Raw genomic sequence first — 26,244 nt, 5'->3', positions numbered from 1 at the left:
AGACAGTACAAAGAATGCAGTCCGGGTGATGTTTTTTATGTGGGGTGCAGATGAGAGAGCTGTCCAGAATGACACCAAGATGTTGTGTTTGTGCTCTTGATAAGCCATTAAAACAGTAAAATACGTGTCTCCTGTTCACCAAAACATACCCATCTGTTATGGGGAAAGAAAGTATTCCAAAAGTATTCTAAAAGTAATCTGCCACCGGTACCGGCGGGGGTTGATGTTAGCTCCTGATGCGCAGAAGAAAAATCTGGCCCACCCTATTTTTTATAGGCCCACCCTAAAGTACATTTCTGCCTACGCTACTGCACCTCACAAACACACTACTGAAAATTAAGCCTCACACACACACTACTGAAATACTTTCACATTCACTACTGAACACCTCACACACGCACGACTGAAAATTAACCTCACACACACGCAACCCGGGCCGAGCGGTCTACACACTGAGACGGTCTGGTCTATGGAGGTGTTCTTGTTTACATCACCTGGCGCAGCTCGTGAGGTGGCCTAGCAACCCGCTAGCAACATGCACAGCGGCAATAAGTTAACAAGCTAACTAAGCCGAAATTGAGCCAGAACCTTTCCTTTTTTTGTTTTACCATTTATTGAAGTGATTGATATTTCAGGCTGAGAGGACAATGGCCTGTTAAATATGGTTGATTAAGCTGTGTACTTCTAGCCAACAGTTATGTTAGCATTAGTTAGTTAACAGTAAGTAAATATAAGACTAACCTATGTACAGTATGTACTCCAGCTAGCCGGCTAACCTACATCTGTTGCTCCCGGTCTGCACGTTTTACGTTGCTTAAGGTAAGTGAACATGGGTTTGGCTGGAGAGGACTGAGGTGGAGTGGTCTTTCTCTGGGAGGAGGACCGGGCCTCATGGAGGAGGACCAGGCCTGATGGAGGAGGACCAGGCCTGATGAAGAAACCCCCTAACTGCATCTGTGAGTCCATACTGGGCACAGCTGTCAAAAACAAATGATGGTCCTGTTTGACTTTGTGTTCACAATAAAAGAGTAGTTTCTGAGTGAATGTCTTGTATTGGTCTTTAATCTGATATCAGCTTTACATTTTCTTCTTCCCCCTCTGAGAAAACGGTGAGGCAGTTGTGTCCTTCAGGTATGTCCTTTCCTAACAGAAATTACAAGAAACATAAAACATGACATTATTGCAGAGCAAGTGTGTTATTTATGAAAGAGGTGTTTATTTATTTAGCGGCTTTTAATTTTAATGTGTTTTTTAAATTCATCACTTTGTACTACTAGTACAGCGGATAAGCACAACAATTGTGCATTTTATGAGAAAAGCATGACATTTCTAGCATAGTTAGTGCATACCATAAGGTTTATTTTCAGATGTGGAGGGAAGTCAGATTTGACCTGTGAGGACCGTGAGAGGTCAAATCCAAGATGGCCGCCAGTCTCTCGGGTCAAATGTTCAAACACGCTTAATTTTGGAACCAAACATTGTAGAAAAACATTTAAGGTGTCATATCCAACCTGGCCCACCCTATGATGCCCAATCATTTGGTGATACTTTTGAGATCGCCAGAATTCACGAAAATGCATTTAGGTGAAGATAAAGGTAGAAATTGACCAAAAATAAGCTGTCAATCAGTTGAAATTTGCAAATAATTTATCTTGTGTGTGTGCTGGTGGCAGATGTGGCGCAGTTATGTATTGTTTATATCCATGCTTCAACTAACTGGGTATAGATGCATTCTCTATAGAGTTCTATCTGATCGTGGTGTCCTAGTGATTGGTCAGGGTGGCTCTTCCACCAAGTCAGTGACACCTCTGCCATCAGCCTACACAATTGTGCCACCAGCGGCCCTAAAGACAAAGGTCTTCAGTGCGCCGGCTGTACAAGGTCCTGTGAGACCACCCAACCTCCTGACTGCTGCAGCTGCCAAAGAAGATATGTATGCATGGCTCAGCAAAGTCAAGAAAGCTGTTGAAAAGTCTACCATGGATGGCTGGATATCGTGGTCTGCCTACCACGCTGATGCGCACCAAGCTGTCATCCCACCTGCAGCAATAACCGCACTATTGCCTCTGTTTCTTGACAATGCACACTCAGTGGCAATGATACGTCACTCCATGGACATCGTCAAGGCAGCAGTTCAGCACGTGAACCCTGGTCAGATTCCTGTCCTTGCAGCTGACCAACCACTGTATGCTCTTGCTAAGGAAGTCCAGTGGACATGGCCAGCCACTTATGGAGAGGATCACATTGTGATCATGTTCGGTGGTCTACACATTGAGATGGCCATGTTGAAGTTGCTGGGAGACTGGCTGGAAGACAGTGGCTGGACGAACACCCTGGTACAGGCTGACATTGCAAGTTCCGGAACAGCAAATTCCTTCATACATGCCAGCCATGTCCCAAAGACCCGCCATGCGCACCAGCTCACAGCTGCAAGCCTTTATACACTCCTCCAACAAGCTTACAGTGAAGACTGCACACCTGATGACTCTAATGCCATGCAACCTGATAGTCCGCCTTTTGAGGAGTGGTGCATACAGCGAGCAAAGGCCAGTGTCCATTTTGACTACTGGCTAAAGACCCTGTCATTGGAGCTTCTCTTGCTGCGGTACATCAGGTCACTTCGTGAAGGTAACTTCCAGCTGTACGTGGAATCCCTGACACAGATCATGCCCTGGATGTTTGCCCTAGATCCCACACACTACTCCAGATGGCTTTCCGTACACATCCGTGACATGATGACTCTCGCTGAAAAACATCCACATGTCCTTGCAGAATTCAAGTCTGGACATTTTGTGGTGCACAAAACCAGCAACAAGTTCTCTGCCATGGCACTCGACCAGTGCCATGAGCAGAACAATGCAATGGTGAAAGGTTCTGTTGGGGCTATTGGACTGACTGGCAATCCAGGAGCACTTAGACGCTGGATGGTAGCAGGGCCAGAAATGTCCAGGATCACTACAGAGTTTGATCTACAGCATAGTGCTAGTGACACTTTCATCACGACCAGCAACCTGGCGTACAAGCAGCATTTCTGAAGGAAGTTAAAGCACTTGTGACAGTGCTGGAAGAGATGGGAAATCCATTCCTAGAACACAGCCAAGATTTACTAGTCATTGACACAAGGGACATCATGGACATCAAAGTGGCTGAAACTGTGAGAAGGATCGAGACCCTTGGTGAGGAGCAGTACACCACGTTTGTGAAAGAGAGGCTAGAACAGTGTACAACACCTGTCACACAAACACTTCCAAAGAACAAGTTGCCACTGTTCAGTAGGCCACCGGTCAAGATGAAGTCGAAACAAAAGGCACAGCTTGCAGCACTGAAGAGTGACTGTGGTCTCTTTTCGAGGCTGTACATCTCCTGTCAAACACGAGATGGAGACATCGACAATTTCTTCTCCCATGAAAACCAGGGATCCCCACCAGCTCTGTCAACTGGAGGCAAAATTCGGATTGGGGTTAAAGCAGATCTACTTCGCTGCCTAGAATCAGATCTGCTTGAAAACAGTAGTGTACCAATGGCTGATGAAACAATTTTCGATGGTGCAGCTGTGGTTCAAATGTTAAATCCTGGAACATCAAGAACATTTCAAGAGTATGGAGATAGAGTGTTTGCACCATACATCTCTGCTCAACTTGAGAAAAGCAGCCGCATTGACCTTATCTGGGATGTATACCTACCTGCCAGCCTGAAAACCTCAACCAGACAAAAGAGGGGAAAGGGCATCAGGAAAAGGGTGGCTCCTTCTACTGTGATGCCAAAGAACTGGAAGGACTTTCTTCGATGCGATGAGAACAAAACTGACTTGTTTGCTTTCCTGTCTCGTAGAGTTGTTCAACTTCCTCTCGCAGAGGGCAAGGAACTGTATGCAACAGATGGAAGTGGAGTCCTCTACTCTCCTGCTGAGTCTTACTTAGGGCTGCAACGATTAGTCGACATAATCGACGACGTCGATCATGAAAATTCGTCGACGCGGAATTTTAGTGTCGACGCGTCGTATAAAAACAATCAGAGAGCCGGTAACGTTAATTCAAAACTGCGCAAATGTTCATTTGTAACTGCAATGCACTACAGGAAGTGCTGGGGGCAGTATACTCTCCATTGTCTGCCATGACTGCATTCTGTACTAACAACAAAGAAGAAAGAATACGAACGATGGCGGAAAGGAGAGAGAATGAGGGTGATGAAGAGCTCAAAAAAGCGAGACCGAGAGTTTCGAAAGTGTGGGAGTATTTCACAGACGACAAGCCAAAGAAGTCAGTGAAATGCAGAATTTGTAAAGGGGAATTGGCATTCCACGGCAGCACTACAGTGATGCACGAGCATTTAAAACGCAAGCACCCTGGAACCGTGAGGACTGCTACTTTGGATCATGGGTAAGTTTGAGCAAGTTAGCCATAGTCATGTTTACGTTAGCTTACATGTTGGAAAACAGAACGTCTCATGGTTAATGCTTGCTAAGCAAACGCTATTTCAGTTATGTTGAGGCTGCGTGTCCACCAACGAGCTGCTAAACAGCGCCAAGCTTACAGCGTAGTAGAGCACACTAGAGCTTTATGGACGCTGTAATTAATTCCAAACTTAAAATAATAATTAACAAGTGTCTGCGAAATGACAAGAATAAAATGCGATTGAATTTGTATTATTTATTTTGTTTTCATTATGATTTTTTTGTATTTATGTTATTCAAATACATTTGATTAAACAAGTTCAAAGTTCAAATTCAAATGTTTCATGAGTCATTATTTTAATTTTCTATGGGATCATGTTATGTTAAGGCAGAGGGACTGGACAACAGGGTGACATTCACAGGTGTGCAGACTTGAGGTAAAACATGCACTGGAGCCCGGAAAAGGAGCCGTGCCCACAGGAAGCAGAGATGGAGGGTGTGACAGAAATAATCGTTAGATTAGTCGACTAATCGAAAAAATAATCGACCGATTAGTCGACTACCAAAATAATCGTTAGTTGCAGCCCTAGTCTTACTTAGCCTGCCTTGCCCCGTGTTCTCAAGAGGAGGCTGACACTCGTCTACTTCTGCATGTGGCAGATGCTGTGCAAAAGGGGTGTAAGAAGGTGACCATACGTACAGTTGATACCGATGTGGTGGTACTGGCTGTGGCTTCATTCAGCAAAATAGCTCCTGATGAGCTGTGGGTTGCCTTTGGTGTTGGATCAAGCTTTCACTACATAGCTGTTCATGAAATTGTTGCCACAATGAATCCAACAAAGTGTCTGACTCTCCCAATCCTTCACACTTTCACCGGGTGTGACACCGTCTCTGCCTTCGCTGGCAGAGGGAAGAAGACTGCCTGGGTGATTGGTGCTTTCAATGCATGCCAAGTGAGGTCAGTGAAGGATCAATGTTACTGCTGGAGCTATTTGTGGTGCTGATGTACGACCGAACCAGTGAGAGCATGGAGGTGAATGATGCCAGGAAACAGCTCTTCACACAGAAGTCTAGATCTCTAGAGAACATTCCTCCAACCCAGGCAGCACTGAAGCAGCACATCAAGCGCACTTACTACCAGGCCAACTGTTGGAACCAGACATTGGTCCTGGATCCAGAGATGCCAGAGCCGTCTGACTGGGGCTGGACAGAGGAAACAACTGGGTGGCAGTCACTTTGGACCACTCTACCTGAAGCATCAAAATCGTGCCATAAATTGATCCACTGTCGCTGCCAGAAAGGGTGCACTGGACGATGCAAGTGTGCCAAAGCTGCACTGAAGTGCACTGTACTATGTTTCTGTTCTGGAGACTGTTAGATTTCATTTCAAACCTTTATTTATACAGATGAATCCCATTGAGATCATTGATCTCTTTTTCAAGGGAGACCTGCTCAAGTAGTTCCACATGAAACCTAAAAACATAAATAGAACAACAAAAGAACATCATACAGCATCATTTACATAATTATCCACATAAACAGGTACCAATAGCTTCCGATTGAGTAGCATCCAACCGAGCTTTAAAAACATTTAGTAGCACCAGATTGTTCAGTTTCCATTTAATTTGCAGACTATTCCATGACAGTGGAGCTGCACATCTAAAAGCTGTCTTCCCTAAGACAGTCCTAGCAGTTTGCACATTTAATAAAACCACAGCATTCGATCTCAGGCAGTAGCCACTTACAATTTTCCGTGAGATCAGGGAGCAGATATAAGATGGAAGTTTCCCTAACATGGCTTTTAGATTTAGATCTGTATTATTATCATCATTAAAATAGACTGGCACCATGGGTCTATTATTTTGTATTATTATCCCTATAGTTTCAAAATTGAAGCACATTTCACTATATTGCATAGGTCGAATCCAAAAGTTTTTAATGTAATTTGACCTTGTCCTTGATCTAAATTAATTGTCTTTAATTCTGGCGATCTCAAAAGTATCATCAGATGAATGGGCATCCCCAATTTAGGTGGAAATGATACATTAAATGACACATTATTTTCTACATCGTTTGGTTCCAACATTTAAAAAAACGTGGACATTAAACACAGAGGACTGGTGGCCATCTTGGATTTGACAGTTACTTTGATGTCATGTATCTAGCTGATGATAAGTTGATATCACACACACTAAATAATTTGCAATTTTGCAAATTTCAACTGATCGACAGCTTATATTTGGTCAATTTTGACCTTTATCTTCACGTAAATGCATTTTCTTGAATTCCGGCAACCTCAAAAGTATCACCAAATGATTGGGCATCCCTAATTTAGTTGGATATGACACCTTGTTTTTCTACAATGTTTGGTTCCAAAATTAAGCGTGTTTGAACATTTGACCCAAGAGACTGGCGGCCATCTTGGATTTGACCTCTCACGGTTCTCACAGGTCAAATCTGACTTCCCTCCACATCTGAAAATAAACCTTATGGTATGCACTAACTATGCTAGAAATGTCATGCTTTTCTCATAAAATGCACAATTGTTATAATATGAGAGCTTATCCGCTGTACTATACAAAGATAATCAGATTATGAATGAACAGTCTGCAGTTAAATCCACATTAAAATATCTTATTATTAAATAATATTCAACAGCTCGGTGGTCTCACTGCAAGAACCACTTTTACCACGTCTTTTACAGACAATATGTAGAGACAAATGGTAGCAATTCTCAAAATGTAAAATAATAATTGCCTTGAATACAGTGAAATGTGAAAGCTGATTATAGTTGTTACTTGATCTATTTAAACCAGAACGTTTCTCGATTCTTTGTACAGTATGAAAGGGGTCTTTGTACCTTTGAGTCCATGCGGAAGTTCACTGATGTTAGGAATAGGTCTGTCTCTCGTGGTCAGCATCCTCTGGTCTGTCTGCATCACCTGGAAACTTTAAACAAACAGATATATATATATATGTAAAGTAACAATGTGTTGGTCACAGACTTTTTTTACATGCAAATGTCATGTGATAATCTTTTTGTTATCCTTAAAAAAAGTGCTGGATATCACAGCCCTTACTGTATCTTATCAGTTGGATTGTATAGTTGGGGTCCTTTTTGTTTTACTGTTATTTTGGAATAGTTTTTCATGAGACAGTCAAATTAAATGTGTCCTATGCCATATTCACATTCATTTGTAACACACACGTAAGGGTAAAAGACAAACATCTTCAACACATGTAATGCAATGAATAAGCTTAATTGTCACAGAAGCACACATAACGTCATATCTAATATTTAAACAAATCATTTCCTTGTCCCTAAAGCATTGACTGAGCTATTTTTCGTCCTTATAGGTGGGGTAGGTAGGTTTCAGAAACCGGCTCGAGTGCACTAAAATTTGAAAGTACACAGCCAAAAAGAATCCGCCCCTTCCTTCAGACTTCCTTACAGAGCACCTCCTCCGCGAGAGCAGGCTGCAGTAACGTTACATATCAGGCAAAGCTAAACACATCTAGGTTAGCAATACTACACAGCCAAAGCAACTCCGATATTGACTCTGGTTTGCCTTCTCCTAGTTTCCACTTTCTTTTTGTTCTTAATTTGCTCCGTTACATTTTTTCTTTTGCGACCAGTAGACGATGTTGAACCTAACTCTGCCATGGTGAAAGTGGCCGCCTGTTGCTGGCGAGTCATTGAAGTACTGCTGCAATGCACGCCCAATGACGGCACGCCCAATGAGGGCACGAGATACATTTGTGCTTGCACGAGATGGAAGGCTGACAGACAGGGCGGCAATCCAATCCAGCTAAACGGATTGGTTGTAGTTTTTACAGTATTACGGGTTCCACAGATGACATTTTTTAATGGATTTTTGTCAAAGCACTTAAGATATTCATTGCTATCGGGATGTTAAGAGCATTCCATGGAATATAACAAAAAAATGTATCTCGAGCCGGTTTCTGAAACTTACCTACCCCACCTTTAAATGCAGGCATTAAGTTACATGTTCATGTTCTGCTGCCACAATAAGTCGGTTTCTCCAGTGTAATGATAATAAAATGCTTAGTAAGTATTGGTAATAATATTAATAAAAACAACAACGTTTGGGTTCGTTCGTTTAATATGATGAACGTTAACCAGTAAGCTTCAATAATCAACTCCAGCTCAACAAACCATATTGCAATATCTACGTTAACGTTATTTCTGGAACCAACTGGAAATGTGAGATTCATATTTTTCAGATAGCCTACACAGATCTTATAGTGAGGTTAAACTCATACAGTACTCTGCTCTTCAACACTAATGTGACGCTAGCTGTCTGCATCGTCGAGCATAGCTATTTTAAATTAACAATAACAATGCATAGTTACCTAACTAGCAAACTAACTAATGTACAAGCATGACCTTATTTTACCAACCTCACAGAGAAGCCTTTTGTTCTACAGTATAATCTTTCTTAATGTTTTACACTTCTCTATTATGTTTGAACTTGTATGGGGATAGCATCGTTAGCACAGATGTAGCTTCGTCTCGCTTGTTAGCTGAATAAAAAAACAAGTAAGAAATAAAGTGCTTGAATTTCACTTAGCGAATAAACTGCATTCATGGACGGTCTGTTTGAACTGCAGAGCCATAGAATAAGTGCGATATTTTAATGAAGAATACTCCATCAGTTATCAACACAACAAACACGTCCGAGTAGCAGCCTGGAGCTAATGAAGCTAACGGGGTTAGCAAAGAGACAACTAGCAGAGCAGTCTGGTACTTCCGTTTCATTACAATGACTTCCGTTACATAACAATGACTTCCGTTACAGCAAGAATCCCCTCACATACACATAGGTGAAACACATGCACATTCCCTACTGAGAACCTTTCAGTAAAATGTTTTTCAGGACTGTGTGTGTGAGTTTTTCAGGAGTGAATGTGAGAGTATTTCAGTAGTATGTGCGTGAGGTTAATATATAGTTGTATGCGTGAGGTTTAATTTTCAGTTGTGTATGTGAGGTGTTCACTAGGGAATGTGAAAGTATTTCAATAGTGTGTGTGAGGTTAATTTTCAGTTGTGTGTGTGTGAGGTTAATTTTCAGTTGTGTGTGTGTGAGGTTAATTTTCAGTTGTGTGTGTGTGAGGTTAATTTTCAGTTGTGTGTGTGTGAGGTTAATTTTCAGTTGTGTGTGTGAGGTTAATTTTCAGTTATGTTTGTGTGAGGTTAATTTTCAGTTGTGTGTATGTAAGGTTAATTTTCAGTCGTGTGTGTGTGAGGTGTTCAGTAGTGAATGTGAGAGTATTTCAGTAGTGTGTGTGCAAGGCCAGATGTTTTCAGTCGTGTGTGTGTGAGGTGAGTTTGAATTTTGGCCTATACGGCCCCGGCCCTTCATATCATACTGTTCCTCTCACGTACATATAGGCCTATTCTCCTTATACATACATATATTTTCACTCTTACACACATATATTCTCCTTTTACATACATACATTTTCACTCTTACACACATATATTCTCCTTATACATACATATATTTTCACTCTTACACACATACATTCTCCTTTTACATACATACATTTTCACTCTCAAACACATATATATTTACACTCACACATTCATACATTTTGCTCTCATATTATCATATTTCAATGCACACATTCATATATTGTCACTCACACATTCATGCATTTTGTTCTCATATTCATATATTTTAATGCTCATATTTATACATGGTGCTCTCATGCACATTCATTAAATGTTTACATTTAATATTATAAATAATATATGCATGTATGAAGACTATATATGTATGCAAGAGAAGAATGTATGTATGTATGAAGACAATATACTGTATGTATGCAAGAGAAGAATGCATCTATGTGTGAGAGAAAGTATAGTGGAAACGGAAAGAGTATGGTTGAAATGGAAGGCAGGTCATTATCGCGCTGTGATTGGCTCAGAAGGTCGAGCAGGGCGGGCTCATGTTCAGAACTTCTGATTAAGGCCCATTCCCAAACCGCCCCCTACACCCTTCCCCTACACCCTACCCCTCCGTTTGCGCGTTCACGCGGAGGGTCCGCCATATTGTGGGCTGTTCCAAACCAACGAGTGTTGAGCGGTGTGGAGGGGGAGTGGGCTATCAAGCCCTCAAACAGCGAGTCTGCAGCGGTGCTGACTTGAGACCGGTCTCTATCTGACCGGAGTCACACTGTGTGTGTCCGTCAGGAAACACACTGCTTACAAGTAGTTCCAGCAAACATCCACTGATAAACTGCGATGTTAACAACCTCATGATAACTCAATATGTTTTTAACTTAGGATCATACCTGTGTTTAGTCTAGAAAAAGGTAAATGTGTGCATTTTATTTATAAAGTTTTATTTACAGACTGTTGCAAAAACTAAGAAGCTTATAAACATCAGGTTTAAAACTAAAAGAGCTTTGCAAAAAAGTAACACAATTAAAAGGTGTTTGGAGTTTTATTTGAGATATTAATTTAAAAAATGTTGTCTAAGAGATGCTGATTTGAAACCGTTGTTACATACAGTGATGGCATTTCCTGTTTCTGCAGGAGAGAGGGGAGGCCGTCCCAAAGCTTGCTGCTGTATTTACTCCCTCCATCTGACAGGAGGGAGCCTCGTTGAGATGCGAGTGTGGCTACAGACGGACTTCACTCCGTCACGGAGGGGCAGGGTCGAGGGAGTGGTTTGGGATTGGGCCTCAAATCAACATGATGGAGGGAGATTAATCCGTGTATCTACGGACCATTTGTTTTTCTTTATTAAAAAAGTAAACAGAAGAGCGTCTGAGAGGCGTTTTTGCCCTTTTGCTTTTTACCTTACTAAATGGTCTAATCAGGGCTGCCAAGTTTCAGTAAAAAGTAGGAGTGAGACTTTTGGGGGAAGATGTGTTTGAACACATTCACACATTCACACATTCACACATTCGCATTTTTTGGCCTTTTTTAACGTCGATTTAGAGGAATATTTGAATTTAAATTAACATTAAGACTGTTGTGATGTCTCTTCACCCCCATGCCAGCTGCTCTCCCTGCACTGTCGGCCTCCTCATGCTTATATAGTGTTAATAATTGACCAGCACAAGTAGAAATGAAAGCAATTGTAACAAGAAAAAGTTTGACAAATAAAATACATTTATTTATAAAATGTCAATATAAAGAAAACATAGCAACCTTTTAAGAAACAATAGCAGCCTTTTCCTTGAGTGCATATTTTTTTTAAGTGTAACAAAATTAGAACCAGAATAATATATATATAATATATATTATAAAAAAAGTGCATGTCTTTGTTTGTGTGTTTTGGTTTACATGACATGTCTCATGTTGTAGGTGTTTGTGGCAGATTTTGATACCTTGATGACAGAGGGAGGGGGCTCCCATTTGAAACACTGGCTCAAGGTTTGCCATCTTCACAGTCATGATGGATGATAGAGTTCCATCAAGAGCCAAACTGTTTCGGTTTTGTTCAGTCCCACCACAAAGAACACTCGTTCAGCATCAGCATTTGAATGTGGAAGTACCAACACCAACTTGGCGATACGAGAGAGCCTCCCAAATCTGCTCATACCGGTCACCTTTGAAAAATGTACATAGGAAGCCTAATTACTCTCAAGTATTTTTGTATAGAATTAAGTTGATTACGTCAATGGGTATTTCAAAGGGGGCAGAATAATTCTTACCTTATTCTTCATTGATGCCATGTTCCCCCAAAAGCTCTCAATGTCGAACGTGTCTGGGTCTTCGGGTATGGCAATGTCCATGGACTGGTAGTCCAGAAACTCCTCACTCAGTTTGTCACGCTCGTCAGGTCCGTTGTATGGGAGAAAAGAACACAATGTGCACTGATCTGGTAAAGTAATGTAGCTGAAACGGGTTGTTTTTCAGGGTCATTAAACGTTACAACCTATTAAGAAAATGTTAAGAAAATGTGACAAGAGCCAAGAGTCTACCTGATATCTTTCAGACTTTCAAACTAACAGACAAACATCAGACAGAAATCGAAGTATACAGTTAAGGAATGAATGATCCAGTCTCAAAAGATAGCTACATGTTACGGTTTGATTAATTGAATATTTTATTAGACAGAAATGCAAACAGCACAGGTACAGTACTGTAAATTCCCTTAGCTCATAGTAAATATCCATTAGCTCACACACGCAAATACGTGATGATTTAACTAACACTGCTATTAGTCAGTTGAGTAAAGTTGGAACGATATTGGCAGATTCGGATTTCACGGATCAATAAGTCATGAACAAAACGTTGTTCAGACACAAATTACGTCTCCTAAGTACCGTGGTAAGGTTGACAACAAACTACAATCACATGTTGATAAAAAAAAGCCAATATGCGCCGTCCTCCGAGCTGGACACATTCAATTGGTCTCTTTCCGCAGCCGGAGAAGAAACGAGTGCTCAGGGACCGTCTGCAAAGTGCAACTCCGAAAAAAGAGAATACAATAATATTCAATCACTTCACTATTATACAGTATATTTCTACCAAACTCACTACACATATCAATAGTCTCCTGTTTGTCATACTACAGCAGAGAGTTTGGAAGAATATGGTTTTGATTAATTTTGGTGAATATTTATAATGTAAAATCCTCAATAAATATGGCATCATCTTCAATAACGTTACTATTATACAGTATATTTCTCCCAAACTCACTACACACATCAATAGTGTCCTGTTGGTCATACTACAGCAGAGAGTTTGGAAGAATGTGCTTTTGATTAATTTTGGTGAATATTTATAATGTAAAATCCTCAATAAATAGGCTATGGCATCATCTTCAATAACGTTACTATTATACAGTATATTTCTACCAAACTCACTACACACATCAATAGTGTCCTGGTGGTCATACTACAGCAGAGAGTTTGGAAGAATATGGTTTTGATTAATTTTGGTGAATATTTATAATGTAAAATCCTCAATAAATATGGCATCATCTTCAATAACGTTACTATTATACAGTATATTTCTCCCAAACTCACTACACATATCAATAGTGTCCTGTTGGTCATACTACAGCAGAGAGTTTGGGAGAATGTGCTTTTGATTAATTTTGGTGAATATTTATAATGTAAAATCTTCAATAAATATGGCATCATCTTCAATAACGTTACTATTATACAGTATATTTCTCCCAAAATCACTACACACATCAATAGTGTCCTGTTGGTCATACTACAGCAGAGAGTTTGGAAGAATGTGCTTTTGATTAATTTTGGTGAATATTTATAATGTAAAATCTTCAATAAATATGGCATCATCTTCAATAACGTTACTATTATACAGTATATTTCTCCCAAACTCACTACACACATCAATAGTGTCCTGGTGGTCATACTACAGCAGAGAGTTTGGAAGAATATGGTTTTGATTAATTTTGGTGAATATTTATAATGTAAAATCTTCAATAAATATAATATAATCTTCAATATCTTCACTATTATACAGTGGAGTGCTACCAAACTCACCTCAGACATTAATGGTCTCTAACTTGCTACACTACAAAAGTGTATTTGAAAACGTATTTTAATGGTCGTTATGTTATTTTAAAAATAAAGTGTATTGTTAAGTATAAGTTACTGTCAAACAGGAGACCCCTTAATTTTAACCAGAAGCTATTGAAATTTAACTCAAAAGAAGATCTCCTATTTATTCATAACCATTGCACTGTTTTATTGTTCTTTCATTAATTAACTTACAGACTGAATATATACATGGTATCACCTACATCAAAGCAAGATCCATCAAAAGTAGAACAGTCTTTTAATCATCAATAAACTAGACATCACACACATTGATATATACATATATATGTTACACATTGTATATATAAATTAAGACATGAAACAACTTGTTCATTAGCTATGAAACAGTAAAATAAAGTTAAAATTGAAAAAAAAAACATTTCAGGCTTTTCACCTATCTTACTGTACAATATTAATGAACAAATCTACAATGTAATGTCTGACATGGAAAACATCATGAACATCTGTGACTAATTTAATCTGTAAAGGAAAATATATTTAACATCTTAATTAAGAATATAAAAATTTAAAACTATGGACAGGTGATTATTAATCATTACTTCAGTTGCCCAAAATCTTTAGCAAAGCTTTTTTCTGGATTTTTGTTTGTTTTGTACAAAATTCAGCTTTCATTTTGCCGAATTGAAATCACTGGCTGGGCTGGATTTCCCCCCACATGCCGTTTATAAGCGCACTAGTTCTATTGTGGTAGTTCTAACTACAAGCCTTACCTCCCCAAATCCTGGTACCTCTGGTAAAAGTTACACAAACTCTTACATAGCCTCTTTAGTTAGGGATGATACACAACACACAATACCACGGGGTATCTTTTTTTGGTATTAGTGCAGCAGTCATTCCGAGGCACTGCGTGTGAAACCATCTTCCACAAGTTTCACACTGAATCTACATGGGGATAAATACAAGAAAGATATTAAGAAAATGTCAAGTTTAGGACACTTGTAAAGCAGGCATATTCATTTATATTTTATAGAGATTATACTTTTTTTTTTAATATAAATACTTGTTGTTATTCAGGTTTCTCTGTACTGTGCTAAAACTTTAACAAATTATAAGAAAAACAAAAGGAAACCTGTAATGCATAAAAATATACAAAATGTCATTACTTTTATGTTATTCCTGAAATCTAACTCCAGATGATCTACATATTATCTATTATTCAGATTATCTTCTGGAGTTTCAAAACAATTCATCATTTATTCTCACCCAAACAGCATCAACAGCAGTTGTGGGCAGGTCCTCAATTCCACAGAAGGAACAGAAGTCATCCTTTGAAACTGAAAAAATAACAGGTGTATTACTGTTCAATTTACAGGAAGGGATCCATATATTCATTTCATATTTTTGGCTAATACCTGATCCTTTGAGAATTTCTTCTGCCATGTCTCTTCGTAGATTTTGAAGAGATTGTTTTGATGAGTTGATGTGAAACGTCTGTGGTATTTTCGGAAATTCCTTCACTGTCATCTTGGCCATCTGGACAGATGGTAAAAATAACATGACGTTATGACGTGTGTTTGAATTTCCCTTTAAAATAAAATGCTTTATTATTAATGAACACAACATGTTGCATTGAATCACCTGCATGACAAAGGATCCACAACTGGTGGCATCTTTCTGGAAGGTGTGGGTTATCTTTCCAGGCTGCCATTTAATGCTCACCCAGTCCTCTTTTCCCAGTCTGTTCCGGCGCATCTTGAAATACTCTCTATAGAACAATAGGAACATTTTTTACATTTGCGCTTGCTCTTTGCCTTTACCAAATGTGCGTTTAACCAATGTATTTCCTGTAGTATTATTTTATATTACCCAAATTTATAACCAGCCTTTCTGGAGTCCTCAACTTCATTTGACCCTTGCAGAGGATCAACCACATAAATGTGGTTTGAAAGGGCATGGAGGTACTGTTTTAAAAAGTAGCATACCGTATAATTAAACCAAACCTTTTTCAATATGTCAGCAGTAACAATAATGTATCAGCTTTTCTTCAAAAATGAAAAACAAAGTTAACTAATAGATTCATATTATTAAAATCCCTTCAACTTTTTAGAAAAGCTATTAAAAGTAATACTAAAATAATAACTACCCATTTTAAATGTGTATATTTAAAGACTTAAAAGTATTGAAATAATTAAAGATGTCAGATCAGATGAAAGAAAGTTGCACAATTTGGGGTCAGAAGACTCAAATCTTTAGTGGAGAAGTAGCGACCACCAATGACAAATGGTTGAATGAGTACTTATTTTGGACTACATTTTATATTGTTTCCCTATGATATAGATGAAGAACTTGAAGAAATTAAAACTAAAAGAAGCATTTTTAAATCAATCATGAGGCAAAGATGCATTTCCAAAATGGGGCTGCATGAGATACACATTTTAGTCTTAACTCTGTCACAGTATCTGAGTAATGTATTACAAAAAAATAATGCATGCTGTAAAAAAAACATACATGCTGTAAAAGCAGCTACAGTATAGCTGTATACTCACCACAAACTTCCAGTGCACATTTCTTATATTGACAAATCCAATGGCTCCATCATATAGATCAAATGTGACCTGAAAAAATTAGGGAATATGTAAACACAAGTGTTATTTTCTATAATATACAGGTGCAAAACAATAATTTCATTTACACAGTATTAATTTATTATTTTTCTCAACAGGAACAAGAAAAAAAGGGAAGCTTATATTCTAAATGTATTCGTTAAAAACAACAGAAATGGCTCCAAAAACGACATACATGATTATAATAACGGTGGAAGGTGCCTGTAGACACAGTTCAGTCTCCTTTCTCAAGCCTACAATACTAAAGGGATGAAAATACTTTGAACAATCAGTTTTACTCACCTTTTTTAGCTCTTGCCTGGCCATCTGCTCTCGTGTGCCGTGTAGGATTACACCCATGGTGTAGTGATCCAGGTGGTATAGACGGCCAGCATTATCCTTCAGGTTGAGGATGCCTCTAATGTAACATTCTATTACCTTTTGGATAAATTGTAGGGGAAATAATCATACAAAAATGCCAGCTAATATAGAGGCCAAAGTCGGTTTTAATCACATCATTGTCAGATCATTTTAGAATGGATCAATTATGCAAAACCTTTGCTAAAACTGGTCTATCTAAAGATGGACTGGCCTAACAATTTACTTGGATATCATTTTGTGTAGCACAAATTACATACTTTTTGTCAACAATTGAATCATTAACATATGGCTTATGTGAGATGAGCAGTCCGGTACAGCATAAGTTTTAATAAATACTTGCCTCGCCTATGATGAGTTCATCAGGTCTCAAACTCTGAAATTCTCTGTGCCTCAGGGTGAAATTATGCTTCTCTTCAGCATGTCTTACAACAGCCACAACAACTTCAGTTGGTTTGCATGTCCAAAGGGCATCAACCTAAAATGAAATGAACAATGGTATCATAATAACTTCGTACAGCATTTGCCATTAATTCAATTTTAAATACTTTTAATGCACATTATACTTTCCTTACATTTCATTATTTTAGATTTTGTACGTTTTCTATGAAAGATTGCCTCATGCTAAAACGTTTTTAATGCTTTCTTAACATTGTTTTTATAGCTCGAAGAATTGCTTACTTGTCAAATTAATTTGTATCTGTTTAAAGCATACATTTTAATATAGAAAAACAATACCTCTGTTGCAGGCTTGGATCCTTTACTTGTGGGGTCATTGCTGCTGTTCTTCACATCTGTGCTGCTCTGAATATCTTCGCCAGTGTTCACAGTTAACTTTGCTCTTTTTGGAACTGGAAGAATGTCTGGAGTGGTGTAATATTTGGAGCTGGCAGTGCGAGGCTTTACTCCATCTCTCTTTGCCCAACCTTCCTTGGATTGACTGATGTCTCTTGGTAGCAATGTTTTGAGGAGTAACTGCTCAGATAAGTGATGTGCCATTATGTGTTCTCTGTACCTCCCCTGTAGAGAGCCATACATTTTTCTGATGTATGTCGCTGGCCTCAGTCGTCTCTGCTTTTTTAGAATAGAATGTTTGACTATTCCAAACCATCTCTCCACATGGCAGTTTGTGTCCCTTGTTTTACTTTCTTAACCCTTGTGCCCTCCTTGGGCATTTTTTTACATTTTTCCTGACTTTTTTTTTGGATTTGGTGATCATTTCAGCTGTGTTACAGCTTTTGGCATGGATTTTTGCAAGAAGTCTTCTTTTGAGTAACATTTTTGAAATCCAATGTCGTTTACTCTTACATGTTTTGTATACTCTCGTGATGCATTTTGCACCCTCTGGACCCCTTCCTGGCAAAAATGTACACGCCCATAAAAACTGCAATTAAATTATCATACATCAACATTCAATAATTTTCAGGATTTTAACCCTTTAAACGCCTGTTTCATTATTTGAATTATTTCATTTCTCTCAAAAATGCCTCATTGACTTCCATTCAAACCACATTTTTTGATCTCACTGCCATTGCAATATAAAACCATGCATTTTGTAATGTCAGCATTTCATTTAGAAGAAAAGTAGTGATATTTGATATTTCTACTCTATTCCAACAGATTAAACCATTTTCCCACTGTAGTCCGATGCATGAAATTCTTACATTTTTGCCAGTTATATTATGGAACCGTGTGACTAACAGGGGGCCCCGAGAGTGGTGTGTGTGTGTATGTATGTATGTGTGTGTATGTATGTGTGTGTGTGTGTGTGTGTGTGTGTGTGTGTGTGTGTGTGTGTCATTTCCAGCAGCAGACCAGCAGGTCCTGCAGCATGTGACCTGGTGCTCTCTCAGGTGATAGAACAACTATTTTTTAGGCCTGTGCACAACCAGCACACACCTCTCCTCCCTCTCCCTGTGTGTCTGTGTGTCTGTGAGAATCTGTAAGCATGCACGGATCATTTCATGGGTAAAAAAAGGCCATCTTTTGAGGGATGTGTTTGATGTGTCTTTGAAGAGCTGCTTGATTACAACTGTTATTGTGTTTATGCACCTGGCTGCCAAATAGAAACATGCAGTTTGACCAAGGGCTTATTTCATTAGTGAGCAGAGAAGGAGAAAGACCTGGAGCAAAGAGAATAGGAACTAAAATGAAGAAGCATGTCAGTGCAGAAGAGACTTCAGAAATAATCTTGTAGCCTTCTTCTGCCAGCGAGCTTCAGGACTCATCTGAAGAAGACACAAGGTTCGAGGGGGGTCTGACACAGAATGCTCTCTGGTGTCCAGCATTTCATCAACTCTCTGCTGTAGTATGACCACCAGAAGACTATTGATGTGTGTAGTGAGTTTGGTAGAAATATAGTGTATAATAGTAACGTTATTGAAGATGATGCCATATTTATTGAAGATTTTACATTATAAATATTCACCAAAATTAATCAAAAGAACATTCTTCCAAACTCTCTGCTGTAGTATGACCAACAGGACACTATTGATGTGTGTAGTGAGTTTGGTAGAAATATACTGTATAATAGTAACGTTATTGAAGATGATGCCATATTTATTGAATATTTTACATTATAATTATTCACCAAAATTAATCAAAAGAACATTCTTCCAAACTCTCTGCTGTAGTATGACCAACAGGACACTATTGATGTGTGTAGTGAGTTTGGTAGAAATATACTGTATAATAGTAACGTTATTGAAGATGATGCCATATTTATTGAATATTTTACATTATAATTATTCACCAAAATTAATCAAAAGCACATTCTTCCAAACTCTCTGCTGTAGTATGACCAACAGGACACTATTGATGTGTGTAGTGAGTTTGGTAGAAATATACTGTATAATAGTAACGTTATTGAAGATGATGCCATATTTATTGAAGATTTTACATTATAAATATTCACCAAAATTAATCAAAACCATATTCTTCCAAACTCTCTGCTGTAGTATGACCACCAGGAGACTATTGATGTGTGTAGTGAGTTTGGGAGAAATATACTGTATAATAGTAACGTTATTGAAGATGATGCCATATTTATTGAATATTTTACATTATAATTATTCACCAAAATTAATCAAAAGCACATTCTTCCAAACTCTCTGCTGTAGTATGACCAACAGGACACTACTGATATGTGTAGTGAGTTTGGGAGAAATATACTGTACACTAGGAACGTTATTGAAGATGATGCCATATTTATTGAAGATTTTACATTATAAATATTCACCTAAATTAATCAAAACCATATTCTTCCAAACTCTCTGCTGTAGTATGACCACCAGGAGACTATTGATGTGTGTAGTGAGTTTGGTAGAAATATACTGTACACTAGTAACGTTATTGAATATTATTGTATTCTCTTTTTTCGGAGTTGCACTTTGCAGACGGTCCCTGAGCACTCGTTTCTTCTCCGGCTGCAGATAGAGACCAATTGAATGTGTCCAGTTTGGAGGACAGCATGTATTGGCTTTTTTGGATCAAAATGTGATTGTAGTTCGTTGTCAACCTTACCACGGTACTTATGAGACGTAATTTGTGTGTGTACAACGTTTTGTTCATGAGTTATTGATCCGTGAAATCCGAATCTGCCAATATCGTTCCAACTTTACTCAACTCTATTAGTCACGGTTGTTTGTTGTTAAACCCACCGCAGCAACCTGCCACACTGCTCGCCAGCAGCCTGTGTGACGTTACGTCTCACGTAGTCAGACCCACCGTTGACTTCATCAAAATAAAGATATTTGTAAAAATAATGTGTTTGTAAAAATGAAGTGGTTACCTACCGCTTGATCTCCCGCTTCAGATGAAAATGTCAGTCACGGCATTATTGAGGCGCTGACAGACATCTCACGTTTACTTTTCGATTTCTCCGCCATAAGTGTTGTTCTCATAGAGTTGTCTTCATAGGATAGAGACGCAATGACTAAGCTGCCTCGGATTGGTTTGTATACGTGGTGCCTTTCGTTGGGTTGGTTAGATTTAGCCTCGAGGGCTGATGATTGGTTATCACATATCTCGGTCAGCCAATCGGGGGCAGAATAGGGCGGGCTCACCCTGTCCCTGACTCGAACTACGGCAGGCCTCAAGAAACAAGTTATGGAAATATATCATTAAATAAAAAAAATAATTATAAAGTAGTGAGAGGGGGAAAAAAGCGTGTGAGATGGCAAGTGTGGCGTGAGGCGTGTGAAGAGGTTAAATTGCGTGACTCTCACTCTTAAAGGGTGAGACTTGGCAGCTCTGGTCTAATGGTCATTGGAGCGAGGGGGGGGGGGGGGGGGGGGCCGCGAAACTCGCGAAACTCGCGGAAGTGATTTCAAAACAAAAAACACTCGTTTGCTTGGAACGGTGATATTATAAACAAGGGGAAACTAGGGGAATTTAGCGATCACAACGAAAACGGCCAAGACACACATTGAGCCCATACTTGTCAACCCTCCCGATTTTCGCGGGAGACTCCCGATTTCATTGCCCTCTCCCGGTTTCCTCCCGGGGTCATATTTCTCCCGCATTTCTCCCGATTTCTGACAAAATCAGATTTACTCAGGACTGTTTCCACTTGGACATTAATACAGCTACACCATTGTTTGGTTTCCATGGTAACACGTCTCTTTAGTAGCACGCAACTGAAAGTCTGAGAGGGTGAAGCAGATAGTCACAGAAAACAGAACAAAAATCGACAACTCCTCTACTCTCTGCTCACTCCTTTCCTGCCCACACATATGCTCCATCAAGGATGGTGCTACAGGCCGCAAGGCATTACACTTGAAACTACAATATAAGCATGTTAATAATGTTGATCTAACCGCTCCGGCGATCCACTAGCACCCTCCCCCCCCCCCCCCCCCATTTTGCATTTTGAAATGCTCCCGATTTCTGAGGACTCAAGGTTGGCAAGTATGATTGAGCCCAGAAAATGAATGTTATTAAGGGCTGTACATATAATAAGCCTGTGTCGTAAATGGACAACATTGTTAGGAGATTTAAACTATACAGCGGTTCTGCACTGCGGTCACCTCAGCCGTCTCTCGAGTTTGTTTTTCAAATCAGCAGCTCTTTTTCCCCCTGCTATATTTGATGATCGATACAAATATTTGTTACGTAATCTTCTCTGGTCCCCTCCCCAATCTGATCAATGATGTATAGCCGCATGTCATCATTTCAGCGCTGGTTGTCTTGGTGGTGCCCAGCAAACAATGTGGACTTCGTAAATAATTGGACAGCCTTCTGGGGAAAACCTGGTCTGATTAAGAGAGACGGCCTTCATCCTACTTTGGAAGGTGCAAATCTCATTTCGGCAAACATTTCAGGGCTTTGTGGACTTAATCCATGACAAACTGGAGTTGAGACCAGGAGGCAGAGTCGCAGTCTTACACGCTTCTCTGCGCTCTCTCCTAGGCAGTCATCCATAAGAATCCCGAACCCAATAAAATACCCAATATTAACGGTGTGTGTGTCTGCCCAAGGACAATTTAAGGTAAAACCTAATAGAGGTGTCATACATAATAACCAGTGGCGGCTGGTGGAAAATATCTTTGGTGGGGCTGTTGATATAGTGAGTAAAAACATTTTTTTGGGGAGAAATGAACCCTTAAATTGGGACTTCTGGTGATGTAATGGCCCCATACAATCGTGGTTCTAGGGCCAGGAACAACCAGGCTGAGTCGGGCTGAGTATGCTAAACTAACTGCGGTCAAGCCAGCCTCCACTCGGGAAAACCTAGTCAAGCCAGCCCTCACGTGATATTGCGGTGCGCGAATATCCTATGCATTACGGTAGAGTAAAAAAAAATCATCCCTCTGTGTTTAGAATGGAGGCTGGCTTGACCGCAGTCTAAACTAGAGAGAGAATCGCTGTCAAGGGGGCTACAACTACAACAAGATGAACATATTTGACCGTGATTTAATTGTAATACACGTTTCAAAATGATGCCGAAGTAACAACATACTGATGCCGGATAGTAAAAACCATGAATTAAGGCTTTGACAAGTCTGCAGACAGACGGCAGGCAAAAAACCTTTTAAAATGCGTGTTTTCTAATGGAGATTTGGCTAAGCTAACGTTGTAAATGCTCCGACCGTCCACACTCACAACAACGGCCTATACAGACATAAATAAACCAGCGACTGTATTCACCATGACACAGACAGTATGTGGTTTGTACTTGTTTAACTTTTGTCTAGTTTCTGAACAGATATGAAGAGCTGTGAGCTCTGAATGCTAACGGCTGTGTTGTTTTTCTGGCAGCTCATTGAAGATGACGTCACGGCTCCACCTACACTGCGTTACTCGATACTACCCCAGTTCCTCACGAGTCTAAAAAACAACTCACGTCAACGCACGTAAGCAACGTGGGCGCCGAGTGAGCGCCCTCGTGACCAAAATATTTGACGGCGCTGATTGGCTGAAATTATGTTTCGGCGGCACAGTTTACTATTGAGACTTTTGCAACGTGCGGGTTGCTGCTGTTTGGCTCGGGGGCAGCGCCCCGTAATGATAAACTAATGCCAAGGGCAAGGCCAGGCAGGAAATATGTGACTTATCAGTAACTTTAGACATCGTAACACAATTTTAAACAAGATTTTATTGTAGATTATACATTTTACTGATACCAATTGTATGATATTTACCTTGTTCATTAAAAATAAAAAATATAAAATATATATATTTTTTTATATATATATTTTTTTATATATTTTTTTAAATTTAATATTTTTTTAATATTTTTTTTTGTATGTGGGAAGAGGTGGGGCAGCGCCCCTAGCGCCCCTATGGGCCGGCTGCCGCTGATAATAACCTAATAAAAGTAAATGTAACAACTACTACAGTGCAACAAAACAGGAAGATTAAATGTAGTCTCTTAAACATAAGATCTCTAGCATCTAAAGCAATATTGGTAAATGATTTAATATCATATTATAATATTGATATATGCTGTCTCACTGAAACTTGGTTGAGACATGAAGAATATGTCAGCATAAATGAGGCCACTCCACCCAGCCATATCAATACTCATATTGCCCGAGGCACGGGCCGAGGAGGTGGAGTTGCAGCAATCTTTGACTCAAGTTTACTTATCAATACTAAACGAAATTTTTTAATTATACCTCCTTTGAAAGCCTCGTTTTTAGTCTTACGCATCCGACCGGGAAAACTTTGCAGCCAATCTTATTTGTTACAGTGTACCGTGCACCAGGTCCTTATTCAGAACTCTTATCAGAATTCTCTGAGTTTTTATCAACTTTGGTACTTAAAACAGATAAAGTAATTATTGTAGGTGACTTTAATATTCATGTTGACGATGATAAAAATAGCCTTACTGTTGCATTTAACTCTATATTAGATTATGTTGGTTTCTGTCAGAGTGTAAATAAACCAACCCACTGCTATAATCACACTCTCGACCTTGTTCTGACTTATGGTATTGAAATTGAGCAACTATTAGTCGAACCGCATAATCCTGCTTTATCCAACCTTTTCTTAGTAACTTTTGAAGTACTGTTACGAGACTACAAAGCATTAGTCAAAAGCTCCTGCAGCAGAAACCTATCTGTTAGTGCTATGGCCAAATTTAAGGAAGACATTCCACCAATACTTAACTCGATAGCATGTCTGCATGTAAGGGAGGAAACTTATACAAAATGTACACCACCGAAAAATTGATCATGTTGTTGATAGTGCTACAGATGTGCTGCGAATAAAATTAGACTCTGTTGCTCCTTTGAAAAAGAAGAAAATAAAACAACATAGATTAGCTCCATGGCATAATGCCAAAACCCACAAAATAAAGCAAAAGTCGCGACAACTTGAAAGGATATGGCATTCCACTAAACTTGAAGAATCTCGTTTAATTTGGCATATTACTCTCAATGAATATGAGAAAGCTCTGCGTAAAGCGAGAGCAGCCTACTACTCTTCATTAATAGATGAGAATAAGAATAATGCAAGATTTCTTTTCAGCACTGTAGCCAGGCTGACAGAGAGCCACAGCTCGACTGAGCCTTCTATTCCCATAGCACTCAGTATTAATGATTTTATGTGCTTTTTTAACGATAAAATTGTTACTCTTAGAAACAAAATCAATGACCTCTTGCCTTTGACCAGTGTAGTATTATCAATAGATCCCGGAAACGTAAGTTCTAATATTACACTAGATAGTAAACTAGAATGCTTTTCAGCCATAAACCTTGAACAATTAAATTCAATGATTCTCTCTTCGAAACCATCAACGTGTATCTTAGACCCGATTCCAACTAAGCTGTTAAAAGAAGTTTTTCCATTAATTAGCACTTCTTTATTAAATATTATGAATATGTCTTTATTATCAGGCTATGTTCCACAATCATTCAAAGTAGCAGTGATAAAACCGCTTCTTAAAAAGCACAACCTCGATCCAGAGGTTTTAGCCAACTATAGACCTATTTCTAATCTTCAGTTCCTCTCAAAAATTCTTGAGAAAGCAGTCGCAAAACAGCTGTGTGATTACTTAAAAAACTATGATTTATTTGAAGATTTTCAGTCTGGCTTTAGAACACAACATAGCACAGGACAGCTCTGGTTAAAGTCACAAATGACATTCTAATAGCCTCAGACAAGGGACTTGTCTCTATTCTTGTCTTGCTCGATCTTAGTGCTGCATTTGATACTATCGACCATGATATCCTATTGCAAAGACTAGAGCACTTAGTTGGCATAAAGGGAACTGCTTTAGGCTGGTTTAGGTCCTATCTATCTGAACGCTCTCAGTTTGTACGTGTCAACGATGAATCTTCCATGCAAACCAAAGTTAGCCATGGAGTGCCACAGGGCTCAGTGCTTGGACCTATTTTGTTGACACTATATATGCCTCCGCTCGGCAATATTATAAGGAATCATTCTGTAAACTTTCATTGTTATGCGGATGATACTCAAATATATTTATCAATCAAGCCTGATGAAATTAATCATCTAAATACAATTCAAGACTGCCTCAAGGACTTAAAAACGTGGATGACCTTAAGTTATTGTACTTGGCCCGAAGAATCTACGAAACAAATTATCTAAAGATATACTAGCTATGGATGGCATTAATTTGGCCTCCAGTGAGACTGTAAGGAATCTTGGTGTTATATTTGATCAGGATTTATCCTTTAACACCCACATCAAATCCATTTCAAGGACCGCCTACTTCCATCTACGTAACATTGCAAAAATCAGGCATATCTTGCCCCAAAACGATGCAGAGAAACTAGTCGATGCATTTGTTACTTCAAGGCTGGATTATTGTAACTCCTTATTATCAGGGTGTACCAAGAAGTCAGTCAAGTCGCTTCAGCTGATTCAAAATGCTGCAGCTCGTGTACTAAC

At 39.2% G+C, this 26,244-nt stretch overlaps 1 protein-coding gene and 1 long non-coding RNA gene across 6 annotated transcripts; both read right to left on the bottom strand.

Annotated features, from left to right (window-relative positions):
- On the bottom strand, positions 1 to 20,806 carry LOC307040959. 2 transcript variants are annotated; one of them, XR_013808640.1, is made up of 5 exons: positions 20,682 to 20,806; positions 12,083 to 12,244; positions 11,756 to 11,977; positions 7,254 to 7,342; positions 2 to 1,143 (listed from the first exon to the last, which is right to left on the bottom strand). It is a non-coding gene; the product is annotated as an uncharacterized lncRNA (long non-coding RNA). The 2 variants fall into 2 exon arrangements; XR_013808641.1 differs by lacking the exon at positions 20,682 to 20,806 and having other exon boundaries at positions 1 to 1,143; positions 12,083 to 13,366.
- Positions 14,069 to 19,433, bottom strand: LOC307039946 (uncharacterized protein). Of its 4 annotated transcripts, XM_079682406.1 has the most exons (9): positions 17,626 to 19,433; positions 17,231 to 17,365; positions 16,813 to 16,947; positions 16,453 to 16,521; positions 15,773 to 15,867; positions 15,545 to 15,671; positions 15,319 to 15,439; positions 15,170 to 15,240; positions 14,069 to 14,848 (listed from the first exon to the last, which is right to left on the bottom strand). In XM_079682406.1, exons 1-9 carry the CDS (start codon positions 17,923 to 17,925, stop codon positions 14,732 to 14,734), a joined length of 1,170 nt encoding a protein of 389 aa, XP_079538532.1. In that variant the 5' UTR covers positions 17,926 to 19,433; the 3' UTR covers positions 14,069 to 14,731. The 4 variants fall into 4 exon arrangements, with proteins under 4 accessions (XP_079538532.1, XP_079538530.1, XP_079538531.1 ...); XM_079682404.1 differs by having other exon boundaries at positions 15,319 to 15,671; XM_079682405.1 differs by having other exon boundaries at positions 15,170 to 15,439.
- Positions 20,807 to 26,244: the final 5,438 nt, after the last annotated feature.

The sequence above is a fragment of the Notothenia rossii genome (assembly GCF_949606895.1).
Source record: "Notothenia rossii genome assembly, chromosome: 5".
Classification (NCBI taxonomy): domain Eukaryota; kingdom Metazoa; phylum Chordata; class Actinopteri; order Perciformes; family Nototheniidae; genus Notothenia; species Notothenia rossii.
Note: the sequence above shows the minus strand (reverse complement) of the source record. Positions and strands in the feature narration are given on the sequence as shown.

Excerpts from the sequence above, each read along its gene's own strand:
- LOC307039946 (XM_079682403.1), bottom strand. The coding sequence starts at position 17,925 with ATGTATGGCTCTCTACAGGGGAGGTACAGAGAACACATAATGGCACAT. Across the intron at positions 16,522-16,812 it reads CCAGGCAAGAGCTAAAAAAG|GTCACATTTGATCTATATGA; the intron begins GTGAGTAAAACT and ends TAATTTTTTCAG. Across the intron at positions 15,868-16,452 it reads ATGTGCACTGGAAGTTTGTG|TACCTCCATGCCCTTTCAAA; the intron begins GTGAGTATACAG and ends TTTTTAAAACAG.